This window comes from Xylocopa sonorina, chromosome 4 (genome assembly GCF_050948175.1).
Source record: "Xylocopa sonorina isolate GNS202 chromosome 4, iyXylSono1_principal, whole genome shotgun sequence".
Taxonomy (NCBI): domain Eukaryota; kingdom Metazoa; phylum Arthropoda; class Insecta; order Hymenoptera; family Apidae; genus Xylocopa; species Xylocopa sonorina.
In genome coordinates, this window is record NC_135196.1 from 4,052,794 (window position 1) to 4,073,091 (window position 20,298).

Genomic DNA, 20,298 nt, shown 5'->3' on the forward strand with positions numbered 1-20,298 from the left:
TACTTCACTAATCGGTGAATTTAAACTACCTTGAAGAACACTACAATTATTAAAAAAAAATAATTCGTATTAGAATTTTCTATCCATAGATATTATAATTATTAAATTATATATCCATCTGTAGTCATAACTTTTGTTGTTCTCACTACAATTAATATGTCCATCGTCGTTTTTCTTTAACTGCAAAAACAAGAAATGGCAGGATGGCAACAAGATGCAAGGACTAAAGTTGTACATGTGCATTGATAGTAAAAACTTGTTTCTTCTTCGTTTTTTATGTATCTAACACGTCGTCAACTTTATCGACTATACGCATAACTATTTCGTGCAATGCGATTTTTCACCTACAGAGGTCAGCATTAGATAATCACAAGTACATCTTCTTCTTAGCCGCATGAAATAATTCGAATTTTCAACTTATAAGATTATAAAATTTAATGGTAAGCTTGAATTTTATTACTCTTTATTTATTCCGATATTAAATCCACTCACTCCTGATAAAAACAATCGATAAGGTAAATTATTTTTACGTTTCCTAGTAACCGTTAGCCTATACGAAAATGAAAATGAGATTCAGGGAAACGGTAATGGTATAAAGGTCAAGTTTTTCATCGATTTGTTTTCCAAGCAACAGTGATAATTAAAGAATGAGATTTATGGAGGAGCAAGGGTCAAACAATGCAATCGATGTGCAATTTCAAGCCTTCATAGAGCGAGAAAGTAAAAATCAACAGTTTCAGGTTAGTTTCTAAATGACTTTTTTTTAAACCATTCTGTGACTTCATTAAATTATTTCTCATTCTCTCTCTCTCTCTTTGATTAATACACTTTTAAATGTGCTAGTAGGCGTAATACTTATACTTGTATATATTGTACAAAAAAAAGGACGTAAAAAATATTGATTGACTTTTATAGTTTATATAACGATAAATATAGTTCTTTCTTGTAATAAATAATATTATATTGTATTCGAAATTATTAATAGATTATTAATATTTTGTTTCTATTACTAATATTCAACTTATATTATGTATTAAAATGATATATAGGCTAAGTAAAGATATGTATAGTCAGTCACAAAAATTTGCACGTAGTTCTCAAATTTTCTGTATTTCAGAAACATATAAAAGTTTCAATTAGTTCAATCAAGTTTTTAGGACATGCTTCCTAAAGTGTAAACATTATTTATTCGAGAAATAAAATTGCATCTCTTAGAATATTAAAAGATATCATTTACCAATTAAATAATATTTATAATAATTGTATATAGTCTTGTAAAAATATATCAAATATCATCTTTTATGAATTTTTTTTATTTGAATTGAGAAACAAATTATTAATAATCATTTCTATATAGAAAAATACATTATAAATCTTTTTTAAACAATGTACATTTACATACAATATACTAATTTTAATGTATAAATATAGTTTTTTACTTTTAGAGACTGGCACTTAATTTAACTGACATTTGCTGGCAACTTTGTATCGGAGCACCTGGCCGTTCTCTGGACTCAAGTACACAAAATTGCCTTGTTAACTGCGTTGAAAGATTTATTGATACAAGTAACTTCATTGCTTACAGATTAGGAAACATTGTATTAACTAATCCTAAAGAACTGCAGTAATTTACCTAGTGTTCAGGATATATTAGCAGTTACCAAATAACTATATTGACACTGTTTATGATGCAGATTATATAGTATTTTATGGTATTAGTATCTTATATAACATAAAAAAATATGTTTTCAAGAATTCGTGGTTTTGTGGGCCGTCACAAACGAAAGTTTATAGTAGGTGGTATTGTTATTAGCGGCGTTATTTTTATAAGATATACTGCACGTAAGCTTCGAGAATGGCAGGAGAAAGAAATAAAGGACATGCTGGAAAGATCAAAGCGACGTCAGTACTTTGAATGTACAGAACGAACGTGTAGCCAAATGATAATGTCTCTTACATCAACTTTGCGCGAGTCCATAATAAAAGCCTTGGACACTGATAGTATTGTAAATAAGCTTAGAAATGGTTGCCCTGATAAAATATCATGTTGGAACGAGCTGAAAGTCTTAGCTATTGCTAGATCAGCTGTAGTGGTATATTCGTATGCCATGTTGGCGACATTAATAAGAATTCAACTTAACGTAATAGGTGGCCATGGATACAAGGATATTCAGAATTCTAACGGCACAGCTACAGAGAGTGCAGTACAGATGAAATACATGTCACTTTCGCGACACTTCATATACGATAGAATTAAAAAATTAAGTTCACTTATAAAAGATAAGGTGGCGGAAATAACAGCTTCGATATCTTTGAAAGATGAGTTAACCTTAAGAGATATAGAACAGATATATTGGACATTAACATCTTCTATATCTGCGGATAGTTCTAAGGATCCTATAAAAAATCTTCCCGAGTATATGTTACTATCAAATTATGAAGAAGAGCAGACACCTATATTATTGAAGTTATTCAATGAAACTTTGGATCTTCTAGAAAGCGAAGAGGTGCAAAATTTGACGCAAAGTAACATTAGAAATGGATTTAGTTTATTGGTGGATCATATTTCTGCATTCTTTATTGGGCCTCCTACGCTAGAGAATAATAAAACCACTGTTCAAAATGGTATATCAATACCAGGAACATCAAATCAGAATTCTACAAATATCAAGTATGATTCGAGTTCATTTACAAACATTAATAATGTATCAATGCCAATGGCTAAGATAATACCGATTATAAATGGGCAAGTACCGGATAAACCAATGTCAAAAGATTTTCAAAGCGATTTATTACAGCGTCTTGTAACAAATAACGAACTTAAAACACTCGGAGCTAATATTTACGAAGCATTTAGCTTTTGATTTTAATAATTTAAATATCCGAACTGTGTACACAACAAAATTACTTCATGAATTTAAGATACTGGTAAATGCAACTCTAAATACTTTTGTTCTAAATATTTAAAAAATATACATATATAAATGTATCTTTTATAATGTATTGTAGTAAAAGGTTATTGTATGTATTTTTAAAATATGCTTAAATTATGAAAAGATTTTACTGTTTTATTATTCAACCGTGTATTTGAATATATAGTTAAGGATATTCTTACTGTTATATGCAGACTGTTCATCTTCAGGTGGGCCGAAATCGAAGAAGATGTATTGAAAACCACTATAAGATGAAAATCAAGAATAAAATTTCTGTTTGACACTTGATTAACGTATAAACATACATCAATACGCATTATATCGCGGCTTGTGCACTTATCACTATATACGTTCACGCGAGTTATTCTTAAAAACATTTATCGCGCGAACAAATTTTCAAATATATTTCCGTCGCTCTTGACTTTCGTCTTATTTCACAGTATAAAATAACTCCCCGCATTTCGACTCATCTATAGCCAAATAGCTTGTATAATGTAAAAATAGATTGTAAAGATATTTCTTAATATGCCTTACAACATGTGTAATATTCTCGAAGTTATAATATATTTTTACTTTTAAAAAACATGTAATATTATCGTTATTACTTTTTCCTTATTTGGCGGTTCGTTTAAAACCACGAACGAGCATCTATAATTAAATTAATGTCGAACTAAAGTGGCTATGTTATACAGCTTTATCTTTTATTGTTTCACTAATAATTAATTGTAGTAAGTACGATAAAGGTAATTATTTGTCTTTAAAAAAAGCGATAACTGTATAAGTAAATTATAAATGAAAATTCCAAGTTCAATGCAGTTTATTTGTAAAGTGCATTTAGAGAAATTGCGCGCGCAGTTTGCAGAAAAGTTCTAGAGTTTGTCAGTTTCTTCCTCAGTGCTCCGCTCTTCGTTGTGCGGTGCCGACGCGTAAGAGCGGAGGAAACTGAGATATTATCGGATGCAGTGCTCGTGATCTTACTAACTAATTGTATGTTCTAACAATTAATTAACAAGATGTGGAAATTTGTATCCCGTGGTATTCGCGAAACTCTGGAACGTCGTGCATGTCGTACTAACGTTTACTCGCAAACGTCTCAAGAACCAAATGCTCCAAAAAATGAGGTTAAAACCAGTTTAACTTGCGACCATAAATTTCTAGCACCAAGTTTCTTCGGTTTTAATAAAAAATGTTGCGGTTCCACTAAAACTGGTGGCACAAAGGACAAAGACGATGATTCTAAATGGAATACAAAATACACTTGGTCGGAGGCCCTTGGATGGGTAAATTGCGACGTTTTGTTTATCTTTTATATCTACAATCATCTTAATTTTTTCTCTTGTTAATGAAAGGAAAGCAAACGTCAAATTTATAATTCACAAAAGTCAAATATGTACATATATACAAATATTTTAAGAATGTATATGTACAATTACACACAATACTATGTTGCAACATATTGCTTACTTTTAGATTTTAATTTAAATAGGTATTTTTTACTATTTCAATGATCCTTCTTTATTTTTATAACGATTAAGTCAATTTATATAAAAAAAGATTTCAAATTGTATGATACTTTTGCACATAAATGTAGCATTATTATAAAACTGGAATAATTTGTTTTCATTTGTTTTCTTCTTACGTTAATGGTAGGACTAATTTTGTTTTTTAAATAAATGATGTAGTAATTTTTTTAATAGACCAGTGTATTGGCTCTTGGATGGGTGGTTTGTCAAACGTTGTGTCTTCGCAGAAGATTGTTTGAGAAGGAAAAGATTGATTCCATAAAAAGCAAACTATCACAGATTCCAGAAGCACGTACTTCTTATTTACTTGATCAAGTATTAAACTTGAGGCCCAAACATATTCTGCCCCTTTTTAATTGTATTGGCAGTAATAAAATATACGCTCAAGACACTCCTGAAGGGGAATGGGAAGCTGACAAACCATTTGGACCTATCACCATTGAAGAGGTGAGAATGTTGTTGTGCAGACATTATAATTTATAAAAAGAATATTTACAATAAGCATCAGATAACGTATTATTAAGAATGTACTTGCATTTAACTATTGCACCATACTTTGCAACTCTCAACAAAAATATTTTGTATTTCTATTTTATATAAATCTGTTACATATTTAAATAAACCATCACCGTATCTTATTGCATTTTTCATATTTCTAGAAATTAATTATACCTGCTATTTTATTTAATTGTAACTTATATTTCAATATTTTTTAAATATTTTACTTTGTCAATATGTATGATTAATATTTTGATGCATAATTTTGTAATTGTAGAAATTTTATTGTAAATAATTGTTTTATATTTTATTATTGTAATGTAGTAAAAAAAGAGAAACATGAATAATATAAATTTGAATATTTTTTATTTTATCTCCTTCCCAAAAATAAATTTTTTTTATCAGTACTTAAAGTTGTAATCTAAAGATAAATGAATTATTGTTAATATGATTTAATAACAACATTGACTTAAGTAATTTTCTTTCATTATGTGTGCTTTATAAAATATATTACTATTCATAAATGATAATCTATTTAGGAAAGATATTCGTCATCTAATATATTAATAGAAAGTAATTCCTTTTCTTCACTGCTATACATACATAATTAGCAAAAAGAAGAGTAGTTCCTTTTATAAATTCTTTCTATTTCGAAATAAAGCAAAAATAACTTGGTACGGAAATACTTAGGAATGGTAACAATGTAAAAATATATGGAAGTATATTATTTTGGTCAATTATGAAACAGTTGTGTATAATTAACTGCAGTTAATCAGATAATTATAGAAAAGAATATAAAATTGTAGGTTTCGCTTTAAAGTACATCTTTATATTAGGAAGCTGTGCTAATATTGTTGTGTTTCATCTTCATTCTTCTATATATTCTCAGGCCTTAAAAGAAGCCACTGAAGAATTTGCTAGCACTCACAATTTAGCAGTGGCTGAATTTGAACTACATTATGGCCTGCAAGCTTTAGAAGAGAGGCGCTACAAAGATGCTATAACACACTTTACTGCTGGTGCAAGCTTATCATCTGCTGCTAGTATGTTCAATTTAGGATTGTGTCATGAATTAGGCCTTGGAACGTTGGTCGATCATGCAAAGGTACGATGTCTTAATAATGCACACTGTTTAATTATTTGCTGTTTAATGTAACTAAGAAATTTTATATCATAAAAGTAAATTTGTATTACATATAGTTTTTAATTGAATAAAATTGGAAAAATAAGAAATGCAATAAGCATTATACAGAGAGTTGAGATAGAGAGAATTATTATATTTGGGAAAAAAATGTTGTCTTACTAAGCATTATATTTTTCCCTATAGGCTGCAAAGTACTATAATGATGCTGCAGAACGAGGCCATGCAGACGCTACATATAATTTAGGAGTTTTTCATGCTCAAGGAAGAGGTGGCTTTAGCGTAGATATTGATAGAGCCCGAGATTACTTTATTAAAGCGGCAAAGTTAGGGCAAAGCCAAGCGCAACACGCGCTAGATTTAGAGAAACATTATTATCAAATTAAGCAAAAAGAGAATGATATAATTCGTCTCGATGATCGCAAAAGTATTGTTAAGCGTATGCAAAACAATGAGAATATGAATCATATTCTTAAAAAGTTGATTAACTATAACGACGCATTATATGCACAGCCAGTAGTGGAATTCTTAGAAGATTCTGATAAGGGACAATCCATGATTGGATGTAAGAATTCCACTCAGTTATTTTTAGACATTCTTGGTTTAAACAAGCCAAGTATATTACCTGTACCTGTGGAGTCAAATAATTGTAGTGTGCCATGTTAAAATGTAGCAGAATTAAACTAAAAATACTGAAAGTGAGAACACGATGTTTATTGTACATGTAAAAATCTTTTTAGTATATATATTTGCATAACGATTACGTCATTTATATTTTTATGAATTATTAAAATTAAAAAATAAAAGCTGCAATATATTTAATCGTATTCTTACTTTCATGATTACTGATTGTATAACGAGATATATTTAGATTATACATGAGTGTGTACAATGTGTATTCCGTAACATTCACCGCTACTTTTTTAACATTTTCGATAATCAGATGAAAAAATGTTCTCCACAAGAGTTAATCGAACTTTGACCTATTACAGATCCATATATTAGAAATTAGTAACAAAACTTATTTTAAGGTAATGTCATTTTCACTTTTGTAAAGATCTTATATATAGAATAGATTATACAGAAAGATCTTATACAGAATTTAAAGATCTGTTATACAGTGTCTTTGAAACAATCTTACATTAAAAAATTTAACTGAAAAATGCTAAATATGATAGTATATTCATTTTTATTTGTTATCATTACTTTTTTTTAACAGTGTCAGTCAAGATGAACTTGATCTTTTATTAAAAAAAAATAAAATGTATTTACCTTAAGCGTTAATGTACCGATCTATAACAGGCCAAATATTCACCAACTTTTGTTGGAAAAATTTTTCAGTAGGTTATTAGAAATGCTTGAAAAATGGTCATTAAGATACACCTTGTATATATTTACATGATTTTTTTACAAAAATATTTATTCAATATAGTATTCCATCAAAGAGAATCATTTTAAGACCATATTCATGAAATATAATTGTGATATTAAATGATCGTTATATTGGTATAAAGGTATTTTGGTTTTACGCTTAGCAAAGTTTCATTTGTATTGTACAAATTCATATCATTATCGTAAATAAATGTTTTCTCCTTTAACTTATTATAGTTGACAAGATACTTTATATTTGCTGCAAAAATATGTGATTTTTAACAATGATCTAAATTTATGTACTTTCAAAAAGATAAGTTAAACTGTTATCTGTGATGAATACATAGATTAAACATGTACATTTAATATAAAATGCATTATCGATTAATGTCATTTCATATAACGTATGCACGTAATTAGAGTAGCAAATGAAGTATGTTACGTGTTTGTTAAAATAACATTAATCATTTTTTCTTTATAACATATAACTTCAATATTTTTTATATAGTAATATAAGTTGGTTTATATGTTTATGTTTTTTGAATGTATATAAGCGTTTTTTTGACTAATCTATAAGAGCAATAAAAGTTTTTTTCACCAGTGAGCGTCTCGTGTTTGTACTGTTCTCTTTATAAAGTCGCTATGATTAGCGTACAAATTTAAGTTTTTATCAATATCCATCCATTTCACATTACGTGCGTCATCTCCAGCCAGTAGCGTTATATTTCCAAATACACTATTATCATCGTCGTGAAAATTCAAAGCCACAGTTTCCATCCATGCATTATCTGTGTTCCTAGGATCGTCTACGTATCCTTTATAAATTTCTTCTCCCTTCTCAAATAACTTTCTTATAGAGGCCTCTAATTCTTCTCTTTCCGCTTTACTTTTTTCTAAAGAATTCATGGCCTCCTCCATGAATTCTCTTTTCAATGTGGCTGAGATTGTTTCACCTGGATCGACCATTCCACCGGGAATAGCCCATTCCCCGGAGTCTTGTCTTTGTATAGCAACAAATTGTAAAATTGGCTTCCCGGTATTCTTGTTCATCTCTGTAACACCTGTTACGTTTTGCTTCCAACGAGTCACGATTGGGTCTGCTGCATGATTTGGTCCCCACCGTCCCAATAGACCACGTCCAATAATACCGGTACGACCAATAGGGTTCAAAGGGTAACCCTCCTCATTTATAATATAATCGCCCATAAAACTCTTACGATTCACTTTTTCTGTTAACAACGGATTCGTATATAATCCGTTATTATTATATTATAAGTATATATATATATATATCTATAAGTATTATATTGTAATGACTTAATACTAACGGAAGAAATGAAAACTATTTGTATTCTATGTATTACTTGTACTCTTTGTATATACAAAATCTTTAAGTAACATTTAAATAGTTGAAAATAAACTATAAAGCAACATTTTATATGCATGATGTATTACTGTAAAAATAGAGACACGAATGTACAATAAATAATTTTAATACGATTTAATTATAAATCAAAATGTATATCAATTATTGATTATAGAAATTATGAATAAGTAATCGTACATAGTGTAGTACATTCAATTCTTTAAGTGTCGATCAAAATTGTAAGCTAATTTTTCATAGCAATTTGTCAATAATACATATTGTTTTAAAAATGGCGCAAACAAGTAAATGCAAACCTTAAATTTATTATAACAAGCATATAACTTTTTTATATCTCATTCGAGACTTTCATTAATATAATAAAAATTCAAAGTGTAGATTATTTCTGCGTTAAATTCATTAAATTTTAGTTTGAAAGTATACATAAATAAATTATTAAGTTCTTAAGAATTGAAACTATTTTTAAAACCGTGGATCAAATTTTATTTTCGGTTTTTAAAACAGTGGGGTTAGATATTGTCAGGTTGGGAAATTTAGTACGCTGTAACATTTTAAATACCAATTGTTTACCATCGAGTGTGTTCCATTTTGGTTTGAACGAGTCGTCACCGATTTCCGGATCCGCCCATGGTTTTCCCTTAAGAACCACAGCGGTGTATTCGACCGGTTTATATTCTGGATACTCGACACTCCATGGTACTTTATTCTCGGGTACTTCGAAACGTTTCACATTACTACACGCATAAAAACCTTGTCTACATTTCTGGTGAACCATTCTGACAACTACAGTTCGCATAAGAATCTATTGAAGTTCCCTTTAGACTTGAAAATCAAAATAAATACAGTCGAGTGCGATTGTTACGCGTCCTCTACTTTACGGGGATACCAAGTGCTCTATATTATCGGCAAAATATATGGGTAAACAACCATTGGTTACTAATCTTTTGTCCATGTACATTTTCCGTTTCCTCACTCGTACTTTTCTCATTGTATACTCACGCCTGCCTATGCCTTCTTTTCGCACACTTTTATTTTCAATTTTATTGCATACGTTATTCTACTTTTTCGAAGCTTAATCAAACCCTATTTTTCATGTATTTAAATTTTTAAACACGATACACACGAAGAAAAAGGAAAAACAACCTCCCATTAAGGCGCCAGGGTCGGTACTGCGGGAGCGACGGTGTTCCCCCTCTCTTGCAGCGTCGCGCACAGCTGACTACGCGCGCATGCGCACAACAGCCAAAGACAGTACGTCTTTGGTTGGAACTTCATGTATGGTTCTTTTCTGTATTTTTGTCATAAATTGAGAGTTAGCTACTGAAATTAAGCTTAAGGATTGTATATTCTACAAATGCTCTATTTTCTTATCTATCTATTATTTCTATCTATTATTCTATTCTATTCTATTCTATTCTATTATTATTAATATTCTATTATATATTCTATTATTGTATATCTGTTCTATTATATTATTAGTTAAATCTTCTTATCTATTCTACATATTACTATTCTACATTATTCTATCAAATATAAAGAAAGAATTGAAGGAAAAAAGAGTCATTATATTAAACGTTATCGATAATATCAAGTGGAAATAAGGGGTGTTGCGGTTTCAGAGTTTTTAAACGCGAACTACTGGTGGGTGCACTTTGTTTGGTGGTACAAACAGCTGTCCTTTACCAAGCAAACACGAATGCACCTTCTTCGCCTCTGGAGTAAGGGTAAGTTTAAAACAACTTATCCTATAACTACGCCAGAGGCGGTTCATGAAGTTATGTTAGCCACGTCTTGAATTTTATTATTGATCGTGCAAAGGAATCAGAGGTTTCTTCGAGTCCTCTAAGCTTTCGAGCAGAGTTTAGAAATTATATTGAATTTAACCTTTTAAGCTAAGGGAGTTGGGAGATAAAAATGTAATTAATTTATTATATCGTTTAACTTTATTCGTTTCCATCAAATTGTATACGTAAAAAACTACTGGTAGATTAGCAGCGCCATCTCTGTGAGAAGTGCTCAAACTGATCGAAATCTAGTTTCAACTCTGCTTGAAGAGATGGCGCCAGTGGTTCGTCGGTAGTTCACTTCACTGTCGATAACAGTGAGCGACCAGTTTGAGCACTTTTCGAAGAGATGGCATCACCTGTCCTTCAGCAGTTCACTTCGCTGTCGGTAACAGTGAGCGACCAGTTTGAGCACCTTTCGAAGAGATGGCGCCATGGGTAATAAATATGAATGTTAAGTAAACTTGACAAAGTATTTTTGTAAAATAATGAATTTTTATAATTTGTAATAGATTAAAAGTATAAAAAATGTTAAAATATATTTTTAAGCGACATTAGGAGTTGTTGTTCCGAATATTAACAACAATCAGAACGTTTGTAAATACGTGTTTTTTGTTTTATTATACAAGACACTTAACTCTAAAATACTCAAATATTTATACATTCGTTAATAAGGTAAATGGTTTGCTAATAAGGAGCATTTCAGTATCCTCTGTAAATGTATCCAAAAATACTATCATACGCATGGTACATAATACAAAAATTGATAATTCATTCCAATTTATAATAACGCGACTTTCAGTGAACTCGACCGAATTGTATAATATGCGTTGATAATAAAATATCGAATACGTATATGAAAATAATTTTGATAGTCGACGATACATAAAATAGGATGATCGATCTGAGACGTTTGTAAAATTTAATTCGAATTAAAAACCGCTTCCTTATATGTAAAAACTTATTTACATACGTGCAGTTGCGTTATAAAAATTGAACTGGAAATTCGACTGGCTGTACACTAACTACAAATACTCCTCGACTTAAAAAGGTTCAGGGCAGTTGATCGTTTGAAACATTTTGAACACATTTCTAATATGCATGGATGTACCAACCTTCTTGAACATTTTTTTTTTTTAGTTTTATATATTCAGATGCGTTCCAGACATTTAGCGAAACGTATTCATCCGTATTCAGACTTATCAGAAACTATTTCATCGTACATTTAATGTATATAAGCGAGTATACTATATACGTCGGGGAATACGTATAATTTGTGCATTATTAACGGGTACCTAACAATGTTGCGCTAGTTATTGTACTAATGAAAATTAGTATGACACGTATCTAAGAAGAAGTTCTATACTCATTAAAAGATTCGATATGGAAACGTTGGGAGTTCATGAGAAATCATGTACGCGTGTTGTAAAAATTCTTTTGGGATCCGCAGAGAGACTTGGGGTAGATTTTACTCTGCACAGCTCTTGGTATAATAGATGTCAAGGTGTAAGTGTAAAATGTAAAACGTAAAGTGTAAAACGGGACAATATTTACAATTTCTTTTGGGGTACTTTTTTTATTTCCGGTTCGTACCACAGCTCGCGCTGTTATCATTATCGAAGACATTCTCTCTCAATTGTTGGGATACCATCTCGTTCACTCGTGAAAAGTATCTATGTTGGAAGACTAGATTAAAAATGTCTAGAAAAAATTGAACGGTGTAAACATTCGAAAGTGAATTCATTTGAATAGAACCAAGTCGTGACCAGCCTGCGTTTCCAACGAGCAATACCTCAGCGTGACACGTTGATGCTCCGACTCTTTCACACGTTGGCACAGTTACAATTCAAAATCTTATCTTCCGTCGCAATTAAAAAATTCCTGTGTCGAACGAACAACGGAGATCGATTTAAATCGTCGTCCCTTCTCGCTATCGTCACCAGTCATTCCAATGCATCGGTTACCAGATCAAAACGTTCGACCACTTTTAGAAAAAAATTACGCACACCACCGTCCCCATCCAATGTTCCTTCTTTTCTTTTTCTCACAGTTAACGATATTGCTTCTAATCCACGCGACAGCTGCCTGAATAAGTAAATTTGTTTTACAATTTCTGAGAGACTTTTTGCGAAGACGGATCCAATTTGCAAGAGCAGGCGATCACCAGCGGCGTTCGTGGCAAACCGTGTCCTTGAACCGTGATCACGAAGGCTCGTCTCTCGAGTCCTGTGGGCTACAGGCGAGAAAATCCACGGCGTCGTACTCGAGAGTGAAACGAATCTCGACCAGAAACGTGAGAATCAGCAGGGGCTCATCAGATACCGTGATCGAATTCGTGATATCCCTCGGCGCCCGTGAACACGACGTCCACCCAAACTCTCATTGCCTCTGGGCTCGGCGCCATTAAATGGTACAGTCTGGAGGACGTTTTAATGATGAAAGTCAGCGATGGCTGCGGCGATCGCACGGTGTTCATGTGGTCCACGTAAACCTCCTCGATCGACTAAACACAGAGAAATGTTTTTCGTTTCGTTATTGTAAAATCAACGATTGATATTTGTCGCGACGTTTTTCCAATTTACACAGTTATGGCTACAGTATTTGATCTTAGAGGAATTTCGAAGTTAATATCTTTCTCCTTAAATTCACGCGTTTAATTTATAGAAGATATCATTTCTCTTCACTATCCGTTTATTTCGTTTAAGGTTTATGAGTTCAAGTGCCGTTTTAACCCGTCGAATTAAGCGCGCAGCGCTAATATTAGTCATCGTAGACGATTCTATTTCGCGTTGCTTTCTTAGAATTATCGTGGAAAAGTTTCAGTGAGTATAAATTGTGACAATTTTGGAAATAGTTTGAAAAAGTTGCACGCGACCTCGCGAGCCGTGAACTGCTGACCCCTGTGACCCGTGCGACAAAGACTTAGCAGCGAATGTTACGTTAACTCGTACCATACCTGAAAGTAAATTACTCCGCGTGCTTTTCTGGACGAGCTGTCGCTGTAATACGACAACGTTTTCCTCCTCCGATCGAAGACGAACCACCGTTTGTTCCAATGGTGGAACTTCTTGCTCATCTTCGAGAGGTAACCACTGCAACTGGTCGTGTCGACCGTGACATCGTGTATCAGGGGTAACTGGTGCCCGGCGGTCTCGATGTGATGCCTCAGGTCCAGGGACTCCGACTTGATGGGGAGGTATCTCGTAAGCGGCCTCTGCGCGCATAAATCATTCTGTTCACTGAGGTGACTAATTAAACGGCCATTTTATTCCCTTTTGGTCAGTTTTTTATCGATTAGTACTTTAATCCCTTTTTGGTCAGTGTTTTTTTATCGATTAGTACCTGAAATGACTAATTAAACGGTCATTTCAATCCCTTTTGGTCAGTGTTATTTATCGATTAGTACTTTAATCCCTTTTTGGTCAGTGTTTTTTTTATCGATTAGTACCTGAAGTGACTAATTTAAAGGTCATTTCAATCCCTTTTCGATCGGCATTTAAATACGAAGGGTCAGTGTCTTTTAAAAATATATGTGAAGCCCCCACTGGCAGCTGGACAAATACCAATTGGTCGAAAACGATAAAAAAAATTGAAATTTGTGGTCTCGTAATTCATTTATGTATGTTTGCATTTTATAGTGGCGTTTCTAGCATTAACTCTTTCCACTCCTTTGTCGAGTATTATTCGAGAACAGTAATTAAACGAAGAAACAAATGTAAGTTTAGTAAATGTAAATTGCAACAAAGTTTCAGAGGTATTTTTAATATAATTAATAAAAAAAATTGTTGAGGCACTGTCCTTTGAAGTAAGTTCCTAATAAAACAATTTTAAATAGTAGTGAGTTGTTGGAAACAAAATTGAAAGGGTTAAAATGCAATCAGGAAAAGGTTACTGTATGTCAGACAACTTTTGACATTTGATGTTGTATTTATACTTGAAATTTTATCGAAATTGAGTCGATGCAAAAAATAGAGAAGAAACTAGTTTACTTTTACAAAATATCAGGAATTTACAATCTTAACGTCAGACGAGTAAATTAAATTAATTATAAACCTGTTCCTCGCTTAATTAAAGCATTCGGTTTGCGTTTTGTCAAAGAAATGTAAAGGCAGGCGAGAAAAACATAAACGTTGCCAACTTCTTTCGTTTTCTGCCAACGTTTCTAATTTATGCACGCGGACAAATCGTGCTGTTCGTTCAAATCGTGTTTCGACTGGCGAGAAAAAATTTTGAAAAATGTCCAGCTGTTCCGTCTGTAGGATGAAAGTGTCGGGAAATATCGGTTGCCAGTATTTTCCGGTGAAATTCGGATCGTTTCGAAGGAATGCGGTTATTTTCGAGATTAGAAGCGAAGCGAGAGTTTCATCTTGTTAAAGGTTCATAAAAGTCGACAGCTGTCTATTTTCCAAGGAAGAAGCTGTTTGACTTATTAGCAACAAATTTCATGAGACAGTTATTCCTACAAATGTTATTTACCGTTACATTTACTAGTGAATATTAAATTACACATTAATTCTGTGTTTCTCCTTTTCTCGTAAAAAAATACTGAAACTTTTTAATAAAAATTATTTAAATCATCTGATATGTGCTATTCAAGAGTAAATAAAATAGTTCGTAGTATTTGTACAGAACGAAAATTAGTATCTTAAATTAATATGTCCACGCAGTGGTTTTTACAAGTAATAAAGAAATTTCACAAAAAGGTATTTCATGTAAATACAATTTACTTGTATTGCAAAATTACTTCAGTAGTGGCTTCTGTCCATTATCTTCCCAGTTATCGTCAATTGGAAAACCCATTGGCATACTTTAATGACCCCGGTGCGTCATTTACGTGGAGTGACGTAATCTACTTTGAGGCTTTTACTCAACATCGTTAAATGGTTGACACTTTTGTAATGTATAAATAACTGGTAATCGATATTTTATTTACTGTTTCATGAAATCGTTGTATACACGTACGATTCTATTTTATAATGCGAAAATTTAAAAATAATAAAATGATAAGAGTTGGAAACGTACGCATTAAAAATAAAACACTCAGCTAAGTGGAGTCACATTTTACACGTTTGCTTTACTGTACAGTATTTCTCTGACATTTTTCTGTCAGAGGTGCTAGCAAATTCTGCTAGAAATTTTCGCAGTCATTTATCTTTGGAGGACCAACAAGTGGCGTGACATGACTTATTATTAGTAGATTTGTCCTAAAAATTGGTATACCTGTACGACATACTTCTCATGCTTCAAATGTAAAAATATTACTGTTATAGTATAGCACAGTGGGCTTTCGACCCTCAAAGCAGAGCAAAAATAAAAAATTTTCTAGTTTTAAAAGTATAGTGTTTAAAATAAGATTTGAGCTTGAAAATTTTGATAATTTCTAACTATTAAATTAATATTGCAATTTTTAAATATTAGAAGATATAGCAACGGATGAAACTTCCCTTAAGAAGATTCTCGTAATTAATTTAATTAGGCAGAGAATCAATTTACCTGCAGTTTTGCCTTTTCACGATGTTTGACTGGTTGCAGTGGTCCAAGGGTGTCCATTTCACTGGAAGTTTGGGACAGAGGACGACTTCCGTTACCATCGATTATTCCTCCGCTGTTATTGCTAAGTCTTTCGCCTTCCATTGATGCTCTTCGATCGTCTCTCATCTGTGAGACAAAATGAATGCAACCATGTGAATCGATCCCACAGAATATGAGAAATGAAAATTCACGATTTCTGCAAATATTATTCTTTCTCACGTCTTTCAAACTTAACTTTAATTTATTAATTATCGACTACTATAGTGGCCTTTAATTTCTATAGGAAGACGAAGGAATCACATTTATAAAAAAGAGCAAATTACTGAATATTCCATCTTTGTTATAAATAGAACAGTAAACGGTGTATGAGAAAATTTTATTAAATATCGTGATTAAAATAGTTAATTTGTAACATTGTTATGTGTATAACAAATAATGAGATACTTAGGACTACATAATTCAATTTTACGATCTTCAATGACTTTGAAAATGCAATTTAATTCAATTGGCATCTAACAATCCGCATTTGCACATTATAATTCGCTTTTTAGCGCAATATTCCATATCGTAATACGCTGCACAATATCATCGTAGCATATCCCCACTTGTTGCCTGTATTTCAACGCAACTGTTCATTTTTAAAGAATAGCTAAACGCACGAGGTTGAAGTATTTTTAGGGAAACGAAAAGGAAAATAAAGAAAACTGTGCAACGCCTATAACTCAGGCTCGAATAGTTTGGTCAAATGCGTATGTATTCGTCTTTTCAACTACGGTTATATTTATAAATGTCGAAGCACTGAGAGAACTAGAGCGCGAGCCACACCTGTTTTCCCTACCGCTAAAACAAATTTCATTTTTCAGAAGAGCAACGGAAATTCTGTCTGTTAACTCTTTGCCATCCGAAGAACATTTTAATATCTTCTTTCACCTGTTCAATAGTTGAAAACGATATTTCTCCCGACGGTTTTGCAATTTCTTCCAACGTTGAGAGAAGTCAACGAAAAGGAAGCATAAAGTTCACGCCAGCACATCTGGCATGGCGCATCAATCATGAGGAAAATTTTTTATTTCTTTTTCTATTTCATCTTAGATTGCGTTCTCGTGTTATTAGTAGACTGCAGGTGTTTGTAAATTTATGGGAAATTAATGTGTGCAAAAAGCAGAGAATGTATGCAATGTGGAAAAATATAGAAAATGTTCAAAGTGAAATAGGGTCTACTTGTTATAATACAGTTAGAAAGTGGAATAAAACTCTATTGTAATTCTACTTTTTCAGTTATATAAATAAAAACATGAGTTTGCATAAATGTATATTGTCTAGTGACAGAGTCTCGAAGACTTCCCTCGCTGTCTCGTCTTTATTTGCCAGTAAAATATGAGACAGGAATTAATGATTTCCTGTAAGTAACTATTCCAACAACTATTATTAAAAAAAAACCTGTTACTTTCTTAAAAAAGAAGAAAGATAATGGTAATGTCAATTCGTTCATTCAATCGCATAGAGAAGGAAGTAACGAAGTAGAAAAACATCCCTCTTCATCCTTTCTTCTATCCAATAGCTATTCAAACAATTGTTTGCACTATTACTAAAACATTGTTGTTTTAAAACAAAAGCAAAATAGTAATAATATTAATTAGTTCCATTAATTACAGACAAGCAAAAAGATATTCCTCTTCGCTCTTCTTTTTTTTTCAAATTGCGATATAGAATATCGTAACTGTATCTCGTAAAGTTATTTCGTTGCCCGTGTAAGTTCTCAATTCCGCGGCAAGAAGCGACGGACATCGATGGATAGCTGGAAACGACTGAAACCGACGCCCATTTGGATTGTAAAGGATGGTTAACGAGAAAAATGTTGTGCGACGAAGCGGTCCAACGGGAAGAGGAATGGCTCGTATCGCCTTTTGTCTTGACTCGTTCGTCCGAGGGGTTCGTGTACGCGGTTTTTGTTGCGTCGAAGCGAGAGCAGCCCCTTCGAAAAACGATGCGTCACGCGTCGCCAGAAAGAAATGGGGCGAACGGATTTTAATTGAATTCCTATTGAAATTGAAGTATGACGTAATAGTTCTCTCCTTTTTTTCGTTTCACGTTTAATCGGTTTCTCCTCTTAATGGGTGTTCATTTCGTGACATATGCACGTACGCGCGTCCTGTTCGCGTTTTACATTAAATGCTTAATCTTTTGCGCTCAGACGTCGTAGAAATGATTGATAATATTTACCAGTAATAGAGAATTTCAATAGAAAACGTTTGTAAAAATGCGTTTCTGATAAAGTCGCGATGGAATAAATTTAACCTCTGTAATCGCTACTCAATTCTGATGTCCTTTTAGAGGGGACAATCGAGCGCAAAGGGGTAATTTGGAATAGTGGTAAAGTGAATCTACTACTTATTAATTATTTACGCCAAAAATGGTATTTTGCTCTAATATTATTTACAGAATAATAACAAAAAAAAAAAAAAAAAAATAGAAATAGATAGGCGAACTATTGTCAATTCTAATTTAAAAATATAGGTTCTTTCGTTCAGATATGTGCCATGGATATTATTTTATCCGTGGATCACTATTTTTACGATCAAATGGTATATACAGCTTCGCTATTCGAATTTCACACATTCTTTCAAACAGTGCAGTCCTTTATTTTATCATGGTACATTAAATATATACCATGTCGACAGAACTTTCTTCAAGTGCCGCATATAAAAAAATTACACCTAATTTATTATCATTAATGTATACTTATATATAAATATCCTATGCAAAAGTATAATGATGCAATGCAAACCTATGAGCAGAATAAGATCATATGACAGAGGCTGTTGCACACAGATATACACTATACACACATGTTAATAATGCACGAAAAAAAAACAAGAAAAATAAAATAAGTTTATATAGGAAAATTGAACAGTTAGGTGGAAAAGCTATAACATTTCAAAATTGAAGATATGTCAATAAATTTAATAAGTAAAGTTGTACAATATAATAATATAGTAATTATTACATTATTTAGTAATAATAACATATTCTATCATATATTATCATTATCAAATAACATAATAACTACTATAATTATATAATAATAGTCACCAAATTTTCAGAGGGAAAGAGTATAGAACTTATAGTTATCAATACGATAAAACTTACAACTTGACCAATTTTAATGCATTTCTAAAGAAACAAACCATAAAACACTACCCTCTTTCCACTCGACCATTAAATTTTACTCGTACACTTACTCTTCGTCTACGAACGTGCTTCTTAGTTCTGCTCTTCATGTAACTCATCCACATCAGCGACATCCTAAACTGCGCTACGCTACGACTACCAACTACACCCCAGTAAAACCTGAAAAGTTATAGCAAGACTCCACCGCAAAGTTTCAAAAAAGAAAACGATACCCCAATAATACTCGTCGTTGATGCGATTTCTATATTTTCGATGTTCGATTGTACGTGATTCAATGAAACGCGAGAAAGGTGAGCGAAACGATGGGAATCGACCGCGAACGGGCACGCAGAACTGTTGGAACCGGATGAACGACAGTGAGGAACTGATGTCCGCGGATGAACGTTCGCCAAGCTGGTTCGCGGGTTAAAACGCACCGTCTCCCACCCCTTGGCGGAATCTTTTTCTGCGCACGGGAAATCGTTCGCTCATTCATGGGCAAAATCGTGTGTCGGTGACCACGGGTGCCTTCGTGAAAAAAAAAAGGGGAGACGGAGTCGCATTTGCGTAGCTGGCATTTGCGGAATCTGCGTCATCGGGGTTTATTCGAATTTTATTCGGCTTCGCCGTGGAAATATTGCGGCCGGGGTTGCGTAATCTACCAGGTGAGAGAATTTTATCGGTTTATCGTTCCTTTCGTTTCTTCTCTTCTTTTTCGCGATCTAATCGGACCCGATCGATCGTTCTTTTTTGATAAACCGAGGTTAGGAAGAGGCTTGGAATGTGGGTGGAGGATTCGCGTGCGTCACCAGCCTGCGGTTTTATTGTTTTCGAGCCGTCGATGACCAGATGGTCAGAGAGCAATTTTTGGTTGCTCTGGATATGTTTCGGTTATAATGGGATACTTTGTCGTGCATGTTTCCTCAAATGCATGAAGAGAAATAAATTAACAAAAATGTAT

The 20,298-nt window shown here is 32.8% G+C and overlaps 6 protein-coding genes across 6 annotated transcripts in view; 3 read left to right on the top strand and 3 right to left on the bottom strand.

The window, feature by feature from the left end:
* LOC143423257 (uncharacterized) overlaps window positions 1-20,298 on the bottom strand; it is a 325,047-nt gene that overhangs the window by 27,318 nt on the left and 277,431 nt on the right. The window lies entirely within an intron of this gene.
* On the top strand, window positions 300-1,628 carry LOC143423287 (mitochondrial import inner membrane translocase subunit Tim8 A-like). The gene is made up of 3 exons (XM_076894502.1): window positions 300-440; window positions 540-740; window positions 1,446-1,628. Exons 2-3 carry the CDS (start codon window positions 648-650, stop codon window positions 1,626-1,628), a joined length of 276 nt encoding a protein of 91 aa, XP_076750617.1. The 5' UTR covers window positions 300-440; window positions 540-647.
* Window positions 1,743-3,058, top strand: Pex3 (peroxisomal biogenesis factor 3). Its single transcript, XM_076894500.1, has one exon. It carries the CDS (start codon window positions 1,743-1,745, stop codon window positions 2,862-2,864), a length of 1,122 nt encoding a protein of 373 aa, XP_076750615.1. The 3' UTR covers window positions 2,865-3,058.
* Window positions 3,835-7,055, top strand: LOC143423284 (uncharacterized). Its single transcript, XM_076894499.1, has 4 exons — window positions 3,835-4,213; window positions 4,631-4,903; window positions 5,844-6,059; window positions 6,282-7,055. Exons 1-4 carry the CDS (start codon window positions 3,947-3,949, stop codon window positions 6,759-6,761), a joined length of 1,236 nt encoding a protein of 411 aa, XP_076750614.1. The 5' UTR covers window positions 3,835-3,946; the 3' UTR covers window positions 6,762-7,055.
* LOC143423286 (ADP-ribose pyrophosphatase, mitochondrial) lies at window positions 8,061-9,743 on the bottom strand. The gene is made up of 2 exons (XM_076894501.1): window positions 9,421-9,743; window positions 8,061-8,695 (listed from the first exon to the last, which is right to left on the bottom strand). Exons 1-2 carry the CDS (start codon window positions 9,644-9,646, stop codon window positions 8,061-8,063), a joined length of 861 nt encoding a protein of 286 aa, XP_076750616.1. The 5' UTR covers window positions 9,647-9,743.
* The window catches only part of LOC143423252 (uncharacterized), a 107,704-nt gene continuing 100,100 nt past the window's right edge, over window positions 12,695-20,298 (bottom strand). The window contains exons 11-13 of the mRNA XM_076894442.1: window positions 16,128-16,292; window positions 13,591-13,848; window positions 12,695-13,137 (exon numbers count right to left, since the gene is read on the bottom strand). Coding sequence (XP_076750557.1) covers window positions 12,949-13,137; window positions 13,591-13,848; window positions 16,128-16,292 — 612 coding nt within the window. The 3' untranslated portion in view covers window positions 12,695-12,948. The remainder of the gene's footprint in view (window positions 13,138-13,590; window positions 13,849-16,127; window positions 16,293-20,298) is intronic.

Bases quoted from the DNA above. Each gene is read 5' to 3' on its own strand.
- LOC143423287 (XM_076894502.1), top strand. From the start codon at position 648: ATGAGATTTATGGAGGAGCAAGGGTCAAACAATGCAATCGATGTGCAA. The intron at 741-1,445 runs GTTAGTTTCTAA...TTTTACTTTTAG, and splicing joins GTAAAAATCAACAGTTTCAG to AGACTGGCACTTAATTTAAC.
- Pex3 (XM_076894500.1), top strand. From the start codon at position 1,743: ATGTTTTCAAGAATTCGTGGTTTTGTGGGCCGTCACAAACGAAAGTTT.
- LOC143423284 (XM_076894499.1), top strand. From the start codon at position 3,947: ATGTGGAAATTTGTATCCCGTGGTATTCGCGAAACTCTGGAACGTCGT. The intron at 4,904-5,843 runs GTGAGAATGTTG...ATATATTCTCAG, and splicing joins GACCTATCACCATTGAAGAG to GCCTTAAAAGAAGCCACTGA. The intron at 6,060-6,281 runs GTACGATGTCTT...TTTTCCCTATAG, and splicing joins CGTTGGTCGATCATGCAAAG to GCTGCAAAGTACTATAATGA.
- LOC143423286 (XM_076894501.1), bottom strand. From the start codon at position 9,646: ATGCGAACTGTAGTTGTCAGAATGGTTCACCAGAAATGTAGACAAGGT. The intron at 8,696-9,420 runs GTAAACAATTGG...CGTTGTTAACAG, and splicing joins AAAATGGAACACACTCGATG to AAAAAGTGAATCGTAAGAGT.